Below are 15,324 nucleotides of genomic sequence, written 5' to 3'. Positions count from 1 at the left end.
AGAAACCAGAAGCAACTAAAAAGTGAGACTGAAATAATGTGAAAAAAACTGGCGCCAAAAAACGTCTGCAACAAACATGCGTCAAAAATGACGCAACTACGTGAAAACTTCCAGCGTCAACTATGACGCCGGAAATGACGATATTCTCGCGCCAAAAATGATGCAATAAATTGTAGCATTTTCTGCACCCGCGAGCCTAACAGCCCGCAATTTAGAAAAAAAGTCAATTGAAAATTTTAAGGTAAGAAAAAATATTTGATTTATATGCATTTTTCAAAAAAAGAAACTGACAGTCTGAAAGAAGGAACACTGATTATCCTGAATCATGGCAAATATAAGTTTAAAACATATATTTAGAGCTTTACATATAAAGTGCCCAACCATAGCTTAGAGTGTCATAAATAAAATAAGACTTACTTACCCTAAGACACTCATCTACATATAGTAGATAGCCAAACCAGTACTGAAACGAGAATCAGTAGAGGTAATGGTATATAAGAGTATATCGTCGATCTGAAAAGGGAGGTAGGAGAAGAAATCTCTACGACCGATAACAGAGAACCTATGAAATAGATCCCCTAGAGGAAGACCATGGTATTCAAATAGGCAATACTCTCTTCACATTCTTCTGACATTCACTGCACTCTGAAAGGAAAACCGGGCTTCAGCCTGTTGCGAAGCACATATCAACGTAGAAATCTAGCACAAACTTACTTCACCACCTCCATGGGAGGCAAAGTTTGTAAAACTGAATTGTGGGTGTGGTGAGGGGTGTATTTATAGGCATTTTGAGGTTTGGGAAACTTTGCCCCTCCTGGTAGGAATGTATATCCCATACGTCACTAGCTCATGGACTCTTGCCAATTACATGAAAGAAATGATAGTATCTAAAACCAGCAAGATTAACAGGTCAAAATTGCTGCAGCAAAGAGTTAGGAGGTTGAGGTATGAGTAAATATATGGTATAGATGCAAGTAAGAGTGCTTAGCTTAAAGTACATTCTGAATTGATAAGTCTTGAAAGTGAGAATTAGAGTCACTACCATAGTCACTCCTCTATAGCAATAGCTTTAAGTACTAACCAGTAAAGTATGCTCAGCCATAAAAGGAATAGTTGGAGGGTTACAGGTATGATAGTATACTTCTAGGTTAACAAAAAAATATGGATATATGCATAGACACAGTTAGCAAACTAGGGTTGCTGTCGCTGGTGGATAAGGGAGTGGGGATTGATCTCACATGAAGCTTGTGTACAGGGTACAAATATTTAACTTAGCATAGAAATATAACCTATAGGCTTTAATGGTGAGAGTTAAGGCTACTGCGGTAGGTACCTCTCTGAAATAACATTCTATGATACAAACAGTCTTGTCCACAGCACTATTATTACAAATTCTCTTTATTTGCTGTTGTTACAGACATAAAAAAGCGACGTTTCGAGTGTTGCCACTCTTACTCATGCTAGATACATTGTGTCACTCTATACAAATTTAAAACCCTCAGTTTCGCGCCAACCACTTCACTCAGTGGCTCTGCTGCCATCTACTGACCATCAAAGTTATGACACCTTAAAAACATTACTAAAGTACATTAACTGTAACTAAGTACTTAAATTTGAATGCCTATATATCCTTTTTAAATTTATGCTTTTTAAGTTTATGCAGACCTGTTCATAATAAATTCATATACTTGCATTTACATGATTTAAACATTTCACAATTATAAACATAGTTAGAGTATTTAAATTGTGAACAGGTCTGCATAAACTTAAAAAGCATACATTTAAAAAGGATATATAGGCATTCAAATTTAAGTACTTAGTTACAGTTAATGTAATTTAGTAATGTTTTTAAGGTGTCATAACTTTGATGGTCAGTAGATGGCAGCAGAGCCACTGAGTGAAGTGGTTGGAGTGAAACTGAGGGTTTTAAATTTGTATAGAGTGACACATTGTAACTAGCATGAGTAAGAGTGGCAACACTCAAACGTCGCTTTTTTATGTCTGTAACTTAACAGCAAATAAAGAGAATTTGTAATAATAGTGCTGTGGACAAGACTGTTTGTATCATTGATGTTGGGGGACCCTGGCAGAGCCCCTGTCTTCACGAGCATTATTCTCCGGTTGGTTGCTGTACTACATAACTTGTATTGAATTGGATATATTCTGCCTAGTACGTGCAACAGGAGCCTATCTGAAAATGGAAAGTAAAGCTACAGATGGAACGAAAATGTTTGCCTACACAGAATTAGATGCGGCCAGAATTACGGCTTTATCTAAAGGACCGAGAGATTTCCTGCATGCAGCACCTGCTGAGAATCTAAGTAAAGAATTTGAGCAAATGACATATAAGAATGCAAAATGGAGCCTGCATGTAAGCACCTTATCTGAGTACTATAGAGTAAAAAGGATACCGAGAGGTCTTAGGATGAGCATCTGTCCCACATTATTAAGGGATAAGAAAGATTATTGTGACAAATTTGAATCTATAATAAACAAATGCTCCTACGACCGAATGGTTCTGACAGTGGAGTCCCTGATCGAAGAAATAGCAATACAGGAAGGAAAGATCAAACAGAGCCGGGAGGAGCTGTCAAAAAAACTAACACCAGAGGAGTTTTGAAACCTTGATCAAGCAAATTGAAAAAAAAAAACAACGGAGCTGCAGAAAGTAATCAAGGATAGGAAAAGACAGAAATTTCAGAGGGACGAAGCTGATTATATTACCGGGAGGGTATACAAATGGAGGAGCGGCTTCCATGGTAACGGTAACAACAAATATGGTAACAGAAGGATTGGAGCCAGTAGAGCCAATAGGATCCGTGAATGAGGAGCACTACCGGAAGGGGATATGACAACGTCACAAGTTGAATCGGATGACTCCTCCCCTTTAGACTCAAGCAACGAAAGTCTCGGCATAGAGGTGGGAGGAAACACCGCAAGAAGCAGAGGTGGCCCGAGGAGATCGAGCAGGAGAGAGAGACAATTCCACCACTAACAACGGAGGCAGAAGGGAGTAAAGATAAAGAAGATACTCCTATTGAAAAATAGACTGAGTTGAATGAAGTGGTAAGATCTGAACTGTCCACTATACTGAATATATCTGGGAAAGAACTTACTAAAGACGAGTTAAACTTGTTAGAGAAAGGACTTTCTTTTTGCCCCTATGCAAATACTATTTTTTTTTTTAATTAAATAAAGATCTGCAGAGGTTTTTTAGGAACATCAAATTAAAAATGTGGTTCCATGAGAATATGCATATAGAATTTGAAAATAAGAATGTTGAAACTAATTGGAAATTGAAAGATCTATCTTTAAAAAATAAAAGCATGTTTAATCCACCTTCTAATAATTACAGTGTTAACACATTTATTAAGTTGGTATGTAATGATATAGACAAATTAAAAATTAAAAATGAAAGAATAATTTAAAAAAAACAATATAAGAACAAAACTGTAGGGTTTAATCTAACTAAAGGAGAACATAAGGCCATATAGGAGCTGAAAGGTAAATCCAGAGAGCTTACTATTAAGAAAGCTGATAAGGGCGGAGCTACCATAGAGTTAGATAGAACATACTATATAAATGAAATAGAGAACCAACTTATGAATGAGGAAACATACCAGAAACTAAACTATAACCCTTTAAGCAGAATTCAGAAAGAAATTGAATTAACACTAAATAAAGCTTTTGAAAACAAGTTGATAGATAAGAAACTAAGGGAATATTTGTTTAACAAAGAGCCTAAGAACCCGGTTTTCTATACTGTACCAAAGGTACATAAGAACCTAACTAGACCACCAGGGAGGCCCATAGTCTCCAGTGTTAATTCTGCTTTAACTAACATTTCAAAATTTTTGGATAAAATATTACAGCCAGAGGTGATGCAAATATCATCATATCTTAAGGATACAGGAGATTTTATGAATAAAGCCAAGGAGTTATGCTTAAAAACAGACAAATTTTTTCTCTATACCATGGATGTAAAAATCCTCTACACGGCTATTAAGCACGAAACAGGAATTGGTATAATTAAAAAAAGTGTGTAAAGTAAATAAGAAATGTTCAGATCTACAAGTAGAATTTATTAAGAATTTATTGAGGCTTATCCTCTATTGGAATAATTTTTTATTCCAAGATGATTGGTATATTCAAGTGAAAGGGACAGCTATGGGGACCAACGTTGCCCCATCATATGCCAACCTATTCATGAGTGAAATAGAAGAAAGAATAGTGTATGAAAATGAGAAATTCTGTCTGTATGGAGCCACCTGGTGGAGATTTATAGACGATATGTTTGGCATATGGTGGGGCAGCGTTGAGTCCCTTATGGAATTTGTTAATGAAATCAATGGAGCAGTCAAAGGACTAGAATTTTCAATAGAGTGGAGTGAGAAATCAGTAACTTTTTTGGACACTAGAGTAATGAAAGAGGGAAATAAGTTAATATTTGATCTGTATAAAAAAGATACAGATAGAAATACATTACTGAGCTATGATAGTTTTCATCCAAGAGGGCTGGTAAATTCCTTACCCAAGAGTCAATTGCTCAGGGTGGATAGAATTGTCACAAACCCAGAGACTAAACAAATAAGAATGAAGGAAATGCAGAAAAAATTCCTAGATAGAGGATATCCAAGTACACTAATTGAAAAACATACTAGTAGTATGAGGAACAGAGAACAAAATTCAAGAGAAAGGGCAAAAGAGGATAAGTTGATTTTAGTCACACAATTTAACCCTAACAGTGAAGAAATTAAACGTATTGTGACGAGACACTGGCACATATTAAGAGAGTGCAATAAGGAAATTGAGTTTTTCAAAAATCCACCGTTAATGGCTTACAAGAGAGTAAAAAACTTAAGACATCAACTTACTAGCACAGATGTAGGGCCTAAGAAACAGGCGAGACAGACACTCTTAGGTAATAAAAGTAAAGGGTCATTCCCATGTCTGGGATGTATGAGTTGTCATTCCATAATTAAAGGCAAATATTTTTTCCACCCTAGGAATGGGAAGAAATATGAGATAAAAGAACATTATACATGTGAGTCAAAGTATGTTATCTACCTCATAAAATGTGCCTGTTCTCTGATCTACATAGGGGAAACCACACGTATGGTCAGGGACAGGATATGCCAGCATCGTTCAAATATTCGGTGTAAAAATCTCGAAGCCCCAGTGTCCCATCATTTCTTAAAATGTGGGCACCAGATAAGCCAATTAAGATGGCAAGTCATAGACAGTGTGGGTCCTCAGAGAAATGGTAGTAATAGAGAAAAAATATTGAAAGAAAAAGAAATGTACTGGATATATGAACTAGGAAGTATGGAACCCAATGGGCTTAATAGAGACTTTGATTGGTCAATTTTTCTGTAATTAAATGTCATTGTAAGATTAATTCTAGAATACTATTCTCACATTGTAAATATATGTATTGCTAATGAAATTCACAATTTAAATACTCTAACTATGTTTATAATTGTGAAATGTTTAAATCATATAAATGCAAGTATATGAATTTATTATGAACAGGTCTGCATAAACTTAAAATGCATAAATTTAAAAAGGATATATAGGCATTCAAATTTAAGTACTTAGTTACAATTAATGTAATTTAGTAATGTTTTTAAGGTGTCATAACTTTGATGGTCAGTAGATGGCAGCAGAGCCACTGAGTGAAGTGGTTGGCGTGAAACTGAGGGTTTTAAATTTGTATAGAGTGACACAATGTAACTAGCATGAGTAAGAGTGGCTACACTCGAAACGTCACTTTTTTATGTCTGTAACTTAACAGCAAATAAAGAGAATTTGTAATAATAGTGCTGTGGACAAGACTGTTTGTATCATTGATGTTGGGGGACCCTGGCAGAGCCCCTGTCTTCACGAGCATTATTCTTCGGTTGGTTGCTGTACTACATAACTTGTATTGAATTGGATATATTCTGCCTAGTACGTGCAACAGGAGCCTATCTGAAAATGGAAAGTAAAGCTACAGATGGAACGAAAATGTTTGCCTACACAGAATTAACAGCGGCCAGAATTACGGCTTTATCTAAAGGACCGAGAGATTTCCTGCATGCAGCACCTGCTGAGAATCTAAGTAAAGAATTTGAGCAAATGACATATAAGAATGCAAAATGGAGCCTGCACGTAAGCACCTTATCGGAGTACTATAGAGTAAAAAGGATACCGAGAGGTCTTACGATGAGCATCTGTCCCACATTATTAAGGGATAAGAAAGATTATTGTGACAAATTTGAATCTATAATAAACAAATGCTCCTACGACCTAATGGTTCTGACAGTGGAGTCCCTGATTGAAGAAATAGCAATACAGGAAGGAAAGATCAAACAGAGCTGGGAGGAGCTGTCAAAAAACCTAACATCAGAGGAGTTTTGAAACCTTGATCAAGCAAATTGAAAAAAAAAACAACGGAGCTGCAGAAAGTAATCAAGGATAGGAAAAGACAGAAATTTCAGAGGGACAAAGCTGATTATCTTACCGGGAGGGTATACAAATGGAGGAGCGGCTTCCATGGTAACGTTAACAACAACTATGGTAACAGAAGGATTGGAGCCCGTAGAGCCAATAGGATCCATGAACGAGGAGCACTACCGGAAGGGGATATGACAACGTCACAAGTTGAATCGGATGACTCCTCCCCTTTAGACTCAAGCAACGAAAGTCTCGGCATAGAGGTGGGAGGAAACACTGCAAGAGACAGAGGCCGGGGCAGAGGTGGCCCGAGGAGATCGAGCAGGAGAGGGAGACAATTCCACCACTAACAACGGAGGCAGAAGGGAGTAAAGATAAAGAAGATACTCCTATTGAAAAATGGACTGAGTTGAATAAAGGGGTAAGATCTGAACTGTCCACTATACTGAATATATCTGGGAAAGAACTTACTAAAGACGAGTTAAACTTGTTAGAGAAAGGACTTTCTTTTTGCCCCTATGCAAATACTAATTTTTTTTAATTAAATAAAGATCTGCAGAGGTTTTTTAGGAACTTCAAATTAAAAACGTGGTTCCATGAGAATAAGCATATAGAATTTGAAAATAAGAATGTTGAAACTGATTGGAAATTGAAAGATCTATCTTTAAAAAATAAAAGCATGTTTAATCCACCTTCTAATAATTACAGTGTTAAGACATTTATTAAGTTGGTATGTAATGATATAGACAAATTAAAAATTAAAAATGAAAGAAGAATTTTAAAAAAACAATATAAGAACAAAACTGTTCAGATAGGCTCCTGTTGCACATACTAGGCAGAATATATCCAATTCAATACAAGTTATGTAGTACAGCAACCAACCGGAGAATAATGCTCGTGAAGACAGGGGCTCTGCCAGGGTCCCCCAACATCAATGATACAAACAGTCTTGTCCACAGCACTATTATTACAAATTCTCTTTATTTGCTGTTAAGTTACAGACATAAAAAAGCGACGTTTCGAGTGTTGCCACTCTTACTCATGCTAGTTACATTGTGTCACTCTATACAAATTTAAAACCCTCAGTTTCGCGCCAACCACTTCACTCAGTGGCTCTGCTGCCATCTACTGATCATCAAAGTTATGACACCTTAAAAACATTACTAAATTACATTAACTGTAACTAAGTACTTCAATTTGAATGCCTATATATCCTTTTTAAATTTATGCTTTTTAAGTTTATGCAGACCTGTTCACAATTTAAATACTCTAAATATGTTTATAATTGTGAAATGTTTAAATCATGTAAATGCAAGTATATGAATTTATTATGAACAGGTCTGCATAAATTTAAAAAGCATAAATTTAAAAAGGATACATAGGCATTTAAATTTAAGTACTTAGTTACAGTTAATGTAATTTAGTAATGTTTTTAAGGGGTCATAACTTTGATGGTCAGTAGATGGCAGCAGAGCCACTGAGTGAAGTGGTTGGCGTGAAACTGAGGGTTTTAAATTTGTATAGAGTGACACAATGTAACTAGCATAAGTAAGAGTGGCAACACTCGAAACGTCACTTTTTTATGTCTGTAACTTAACAGCAAATAAAGAGAATTTGTAATAATAGTACTGTGGACAAGACTGTTTGTATCATTGATGTTGGGGGACCCTGGCAGAGCCCCTGTCCTCACGAGCATTATTTTCCGGTTGGTTGCTGTACTACATAACTTGTATTGAATTGAAATAACATTCTAAACACATAATAATAAAACATGCTCAGCTGCCTTAGAAATTGTGTGATATCTATAACTGCTATTAGAAAATACTGCTCATTTAGTGTGAACCATAGAAAACAATAAAAAAAAGTGAGCGCTTCACCAGATCTGTATTGCATTCGCAAGGAAAACAGTCCAGGGTTCCTGCATCGCTATGATCTATTGATTAGAGCGATGAGAAGAGTGCAGTCTTTATAGGCGGCTAACCTATGCCTGTCTGCAAGTGAAGTAACATGGGGGCATGTGTAAAAGGCCACAGACTAGTGAGATAACCACTGCTGAAGTGCGTTCCACAATAGTGTATGCCCAGTCCGGTTGCCACCTGCATTCTAAGATCCAATAAATCGACAAACCACTCTCCCTTATATCTCCAAACCACCGCCTCACCTCTCAATATGTATCCGAGGGGCCTGTGATGGCTAACATGAAGAGCTTGATCACAGGATTGTGAGAATTCTGTAGGCACCACTCATATCCTGCAGCAGTTAGTAGAGTCGAAAGCAAGCAGTTATCAGTCTCCTTAGATCTGACACCTTTGTCTGCTCTACTTCCATCTTCTCCATTCTCCCGTCGGGTGCCAGTCGCATCTCCCACGGAGGGGGCTGAGGGGAGAAGGCCAGGGCTTGTTTTACTCCTTGGCATGCAAGTAGGTTCATCTTCTCTTGTGGGTGGACCCACTTGGGCGTTCCTCTTCAGGCTATTGTCATTAGCAGGTGCCTCCGGTGTTAAGATGGCGACTCCAAGTGGACATCTTTCACTATAGACCCTAGGCTATCAAAGTTCCTGGCCATCTTCTGCTCCAGTTCAAGCAGCATTCTGCAAATGGTAGTGCTGGCTTCCTCCATGTTTGCATATATCTAGGTTGTCAGTAGTGTACTAGATGTTATTGTAGACTGAGTGGGATTAGTGTAGTCAGGTTGTTAGGCCGTCTCTGAATACTTAGAGCTGGACCGGGTCTCTAGGGTCATTCATGTGGCGAGCTCGATTTTGATGTAGATATCAACTTTATATTTAGTGTTTCTTAGCTTCTATGCTGCGGATGGTGCACACGCCCCCCCCCCCCCCCCATGTTAGAATATTTTAAATTTTCGTAATTGGTTTTTTTTTTGTTTGTTTTGTTTTTTGTAATATTAGGTTTTGTTTTGTTTTTTCATAGTGTTAGGATTTGTTAATATTGTAATTTAGGTTTTTTTTTTTTTTTTTAATAGTAATGTTAGGTTAATTTATAGTTTAATCTTAGTTTTTTTTTTTAATTTCACAGGTAAGTTTTTATTTATTTTAAGGTAGTTATATTGTCATTTTTTTTTTTTTTTTATAATTTTTATTGAGGTAAAGTTTGGCATACATATATGGCATTAAAACATTTCAAAAATACCATCAGAAGAAACACAATACAAAGCTGAGTATGCAATACATTAAGGTAGTTATATTGTCATTTTAATTTAAAGTTAGGGGGGTTTAGATTTAGGGGTTAATGGCTAATTTATATTTATATGTGGGGGGCTGGCGGCTTAGGGGGTTAATAGATTTATTTTAGTAGTAGCAATGTGGGGGGCCAGCATTTTAGGGGTTAATACTTTATTTTAGTGTTGGTGATGTGGCGGTTTAGGGGTTAATATGTTTATTTAGTGTCGGTGATGTCAGAGTGAGGCAGTTTAGAGGTTAATAACTTTAATTAGTGTCGACGATGTCGGGGGTGGAGGATTAGGGGTATTTAGACTAGGGATTTATGTTAGGTTGTTAGTTTTTTACATAACTTTCTTTTCCCCATAGACATCAATCGGGATTGCGTTACGGCGATCACCATTCCGTAAAGTAAGGCCTTGGGTTTTGTGCGGTATGGAGCTTATCGCACCATATCACACAACAAAAGAAAGTTTTTCAGTAACTTGTAATGGCAGCACTATAGAGAGTGTAATACCGCTCATTTTTTGCATAATTTACGCACCCGGTTTAGAACATAACTTGTAATCTTGGTGATTGTTATTATGAGCATAACTGTACTTTGTAATATATTTTTGATGTGTTTTGTGACACTTTTTTGTTTCATGAAACAGTTAACCAGAGCTCTTTGCTCTATCCCGACATGCATTAAATTAAATTGCACTCAAGCGATCGCATTTACTTTTAACTTGTAATACACATGCTACATACGATATGTGAAAACAGCCTTGATAAACCCCTTTTTGCTGGCGAGGAACTGTTAGCACGCCATTCGTAATTTGGCCCAAAGTGTGAAACCAACAACTGCCAGTAAAGTCCATCAGGATAATAAAACTGTGAGTACTGAACTGGAGAGCTGTGGGAGTAGGCATCTAAGGGACAAAGTTATCACTACCTAGTATGCTAACAGCAGTGACCTCCAGGACACCGGTTAACCGCAGGAGAGCAGTATTGCCGAACATCTAAAAAAGCTACCACCACTACAGGATGAGCAGTTCTTCCACTCACTAGTGTCTTCAGGGGGATAGAGTATTCTTTAATTTAGTTCCTTTTTTTTTTCCATCCTCCCGTACTTAATGCCAGCACCAGGTGAGTACAATGCTACCCTCAAACATACATTCTTAATGTCTCAGTAAGTAGACGTTATTATTCTAAATCCAAGAATAAACCTGTGTGGTTGGAGTTTGCTGTGTTTTACACATAAATAATTTTCCAACTTATATTATTATGTCTAGGAATTAGTAAACTCACATTGCATATGTTGTTTCAGCAAAGTATAATGCACAATAACTTTTGATAACCACTTTATATTATTATAGCTACTCAAATGCTATAGCTATAATTTTCTATTCTCTATGCTCTGTATTTTACCTGCTAGCATTGCTATCTAATATTTTACATGGCCATTCAGTGTTGAGCTCAGTTTACAGACTTTATCAAAGTCCAGATTTCTTTCCCAGCTTACTTTTAGCACTTAATGTTCCAAAAGCGGCCCCTAGATCTGTCCCTACTTCTCCCCCATTTTAAATGTAATTGTCTACCATTGGTCCAAGAGTGGCCATATAACACAAAGGACTATAAAAATACCTTTTTTTTCTTTCTTTAACTTATAAGGTTGCAAAGCTATTTTTCTTGATCCTCCCTTCTAACCATTATCATGAACCCTTTAGTCCCACTTTACACATACTGTGCGTATATATACTTTACATATATATATAGATATATATATATATATATATATATATATATATATATATATATATATGTATCTGTTTGTATCTATACCTGTATATCTATTCCTATAGATATAGGTCAGTTTAGGTGATACGGTTGGGTTAATACACAAAAACCTTAAGGCCTGTTATTGAAATATTACATATAAAATATTTTTAAAAATTTAATTAAAATTATTTAAAATAATGTAAAATATAAATATATTCTATTTATATTTAATATTTAAATAACATACCTTGAGATTACTACGTTTTCATGTGTGCTAACCCAATTGCGTTTAAATCTAAATCGTGAACCCAATCGCGCGCGTTAAATAACCAGCCATTACAAGTGGCTGGTTAATGCTCCGGCAACCTCTGGTTAATGAAATGTCCCCCAAATAAAGAGGTCAGTACTGTACAACAAAAACATAAAAAATATGAGCATATTTATTTCTATGGAAAAAAAATGCACAAGCAGTTATAAGGCATTAAAGTGAGGGGATGTGGAGTGTTAGAAAAAAAAAAGGTAGTGAAAGTGCATTTACATTGATGTCTATGGGGGACTGTGTTTTATATACATAAATATTTATATGTTCATATGTATATATTGAAATACATATATATTTAACATTTGCTGCACAACTTACCCCCTTCGCTGCCCTAGGTTCTCAGCCGTGTCTCACAGGATGAGAATGAGACTCCCAATGGAGCCTATGGAAGTGCGCTCTTGTGAGTGCAAGGCTTCCGGGGAACATAAAATTTACGTGCGCTGATATTACAATTTTTTGCTTGTGTAAGCACAATATTGTGCTCCACTCGTAATCTAGCCCTAAATAAACACTAAGGGATCAAGAGCAATCCTTTACAAATACATATCTAATGTTTAAATGGGAAAACCCCAATTAAAGTCTATGGGAAATTGTGTTGTGCATTAGTGCTTATTAACATGCATGAAAGTGGAGTTTTGATAAACAGAGTCAGACACAATGTTTGCACTTAGCCTCTTATGAGCAACCTTTAAATATTATAAAAGCTATCTAAATTGTAAAATCCCTCTCCTTTAATTAGAGTATAGTCAGTTGGAAAGAACAGAGGCTACATAAAAAAAAATCAAATAATATCTGCTTTGAAAACATAAACAACAAATAATTGTTACATAATTCTGCCATACCATGGTCCTTAAAGGGAGCTCAATTAAACAATCTTATGGGAATCATAGTCAGATGCTAATGGGACTTTATGTTTCAAAGGCTAATCACTCTCACATGTTTAAAAGTACCTCAGATGCTTATCACTATTCAGTAAAGGTTAGTGATATGCCCAGGTTAACCAGATGCCAGTGTTCTTCTGTGTTGGTTTATCGCCCTGTAAGTGTTAACAGCATCTTGTTTTAAATATGAAGCAATATTTTAGCAGCAATTGCTTTAACTATCGTTTGTCTCTCTCTTTTTTTTTTTTTAATGGACACAAAAGTCAAAATATGTTGTTCAGGATTAAGATAGAAGTTGCCATTTTAAAAAAAAGTTTCCAATGTACTTCTCTTATTAAATTTGTTCAAGAGTAAACCTAGATAGGCTTGTATGACCTTAAGAGGATGTGCATATCTTTTACACTCTATGGCCGCAGTGTTTGCAATAATGTGTGTAGAATTGTATACATTGTTGCAAACACTGCTTTACATGTGTGCATGCTCCTGAGCTCCTTATGAGTAGGGTGACCATATTGCCGCTTTAAAAAGGGACACATGAAAAATACATATGTCAGGGTTCTTATACAAAACATTTTATTAAACAGCCCTGACATATGTATTTTCCATGTGTACCTTTTAAAGCGGCAATATGGTCACCCTACTTATGAGCCTACCTAGGTTTTCTCTTCAACAAAAAATAACCAAGAGAACAAAGCAAATTTGATAGTAGAGCTACATAGAAATTTGTGTTTTAATATTTGACATTGGTGTCTCTAAGAATTTTACTGAAAAAATATATAAAAATTTATCCAGAAAACTAGGTATTACAAAGGAATTTAAAAATGTTTACAGCATAGATAAGGAGGTGCTTCAATGCTTTTTTTTTTCTTCAGTGAAAAGCTAACAATTGCATAACTGTGTGTTTTAATATACCTATTTATTGTTAATTAGTTAATAGTAAGTTAGTTTAATATTTATTACTTTGCTATTTTTGTAAGTTTAACTTGTTCTGCCAATAAGGTATTTTGCTATCCATTGTCTGTTATATTTTACTTTTTGCTTGCTCTAAGTTTATAATGCTATTCAGCTTTCACTACTTGTCAAACCCTTTCCAAATCTGATTAGAAATTGCCATAATTTGTTGGATTTCACTAAGAATGAATATTAAAATTAAAATCATTTCCCTAGATACAAAACATTGGGAGCTTGATCTTCTATGCAGATCATTAGCACATTTCTTTAACAGAGATAATTTATAAAATAAATGCAGTAATATAGGCAATAGTCCTCTGTAGCCCAGATACGTTTACTCTATGCTAAGAAAATTTAAATTGCTTTTATAAAAGTGGAATAATAAAACTCATCATATTCTATTTGCTTTCTCTGTAGATGATATATAAAAACTAGAGTGAATGCAGAAGATGAATAATACAGAGGTAACAGTTTTCATCCTCCTTCAACTTTGGAATTCACCAGATGAGCAAATTATCTTTGTCCTAACTTTCATCCTTATTTATATTATAACAATCACTGGAAATCTCATCATTATTGTAATTTGCAGTGTCGAGAAGACCCTTTGCACACCTATGTATTTCTTTCTCAATCACCTTGCAGCATTGGAAATCTGCTACATTTCTGTCACAGTTCCAAAAATGTTGTTCATGTCAGTTTTGGGGGACAACACCATCTCTCCTATAGCTTGTCTTACCCAACTGTATTTTTTTGGCTCTCTGGGTTCAACAGAATGCATCCTTCTTGCAATAATGGCTTATGATAGGTACTTAGCTATCTGCAAACCTTTACATTATCATATACATATGACTTCTAGACTTTGCAATTGTTTGGTTGGGTGCTGTTGGTCATCTGGATTCATATCTGCCATGTTCTCCGTCTATTTCATTTCCAGGCTACAATTTTGTGGCCCTAACCAAATTCAACATTTTTTCTGTGATATCTCCCCTCTTCTGAAGTTGTCGTGTACTGATGTGCACAACACTGAAACTTTGATCTTTTTTCTAGCTTCAGTGATATTGATGGGCTCGTGTTTGATCACATTGCTTTCATACTTTAGGATCCTCTCCACTATACTTTCAATTTCTTCAAGAACTAAAACGGGGAAAGCAAGTTCTACATTTGCTTCACATCTAACTGTAGTGTCAGTATATTATAGTACCATGATATTTGTCTATGTCCGTCCAACCACTGCCAATGCTTCCAGGTTCAACAAGGTTCTCTCTATATTGTATACAGTTCTTACCCCATTCCTTAATCCTTTTATATACACCCTGAGAAACAAAGATGCACAGAGGGCAATTGTAAAAATTAAGAATACAGTAATAATATATTTGCTGAGATAGCATATCACACTAATGCCTATTTAAAATAATGTTTTTTTTAACTGAGCTTGAATTTGTGAATACAATGTTTTTATGCCATGTATAAGTCTTATATTCACAAACTGTAAGCCTCCATTTATTACTTGCATAAGCTGAAAGGCTAACTGTCATATTCTTAATACATATGCTTGGTATCCTTCTTCTTTCAATCAGCATAACACATCTGTAAAATTACAATACATATAAAAAGTTGGGTAACAATGAATGTAATTATGTTAACTCTGCATTGCAATAATTTCAAACATTTTTTTTTTATCCTTACTAATAGATGAGCTGTGAAAATACTATTCATGTGTTCAGCAATTACACGTCAGAGCTATGTGTTTGTATGCAGCTTTTCTACTAAATAATGGGGTATCATTGAGCTTTAGT

General features: G+C 35.6%; 1 protein-coding gene across 1 annotated transcript; it reads left to right on the top strand.

Moving 5' to 3' along the window:
• The first annotated feature begins 13,977 nt into the window (after positions 1 to 13,977).
• On the top strand, positions 13,978 to 14,913 carry LOC128647071 (olfactory receptor 6B1-like). Its single transcript, XM_053699886.1, has one exon. The coding sequence runs from the start codon at positions 13,978 to 13,980 to the stop codon at positions 14,911 to 14,913; it is 936 nt and encodes a 311-aa protein (XP_053555861.1).
• The last annotated feature ends 411 nt before the right edge of the window (positions 14,914 to 15,324 follow it).

This window comes from Bombina bombina, chromosome 2 (genome assembly GCF_027579735.1).
Source record: "Bombina bombina isolate aBomBom1 chromosome 2, aBomBom1.pri, whole genome shotgun sequence".
NCBI classification, from domain to species: Eukaryota; Metazoa; Chordata; class Amphibia; order Anura; family Bombinatoridae; genus Bombina; species Bombina bombina.
This window is presented reverse-complemented; position numbering and strand designations above follow the sequence as displayed.

Bases quoted from the DNA above. Each gene is read 5' to 3' on its own strand.
- LOC128647071 (XM_053699886.1), top strand. From the start codon at position 13,978: ATGAATAATACAGAGGTAACAGTTTTCATCCTCCTTCAACTTTGGAAT.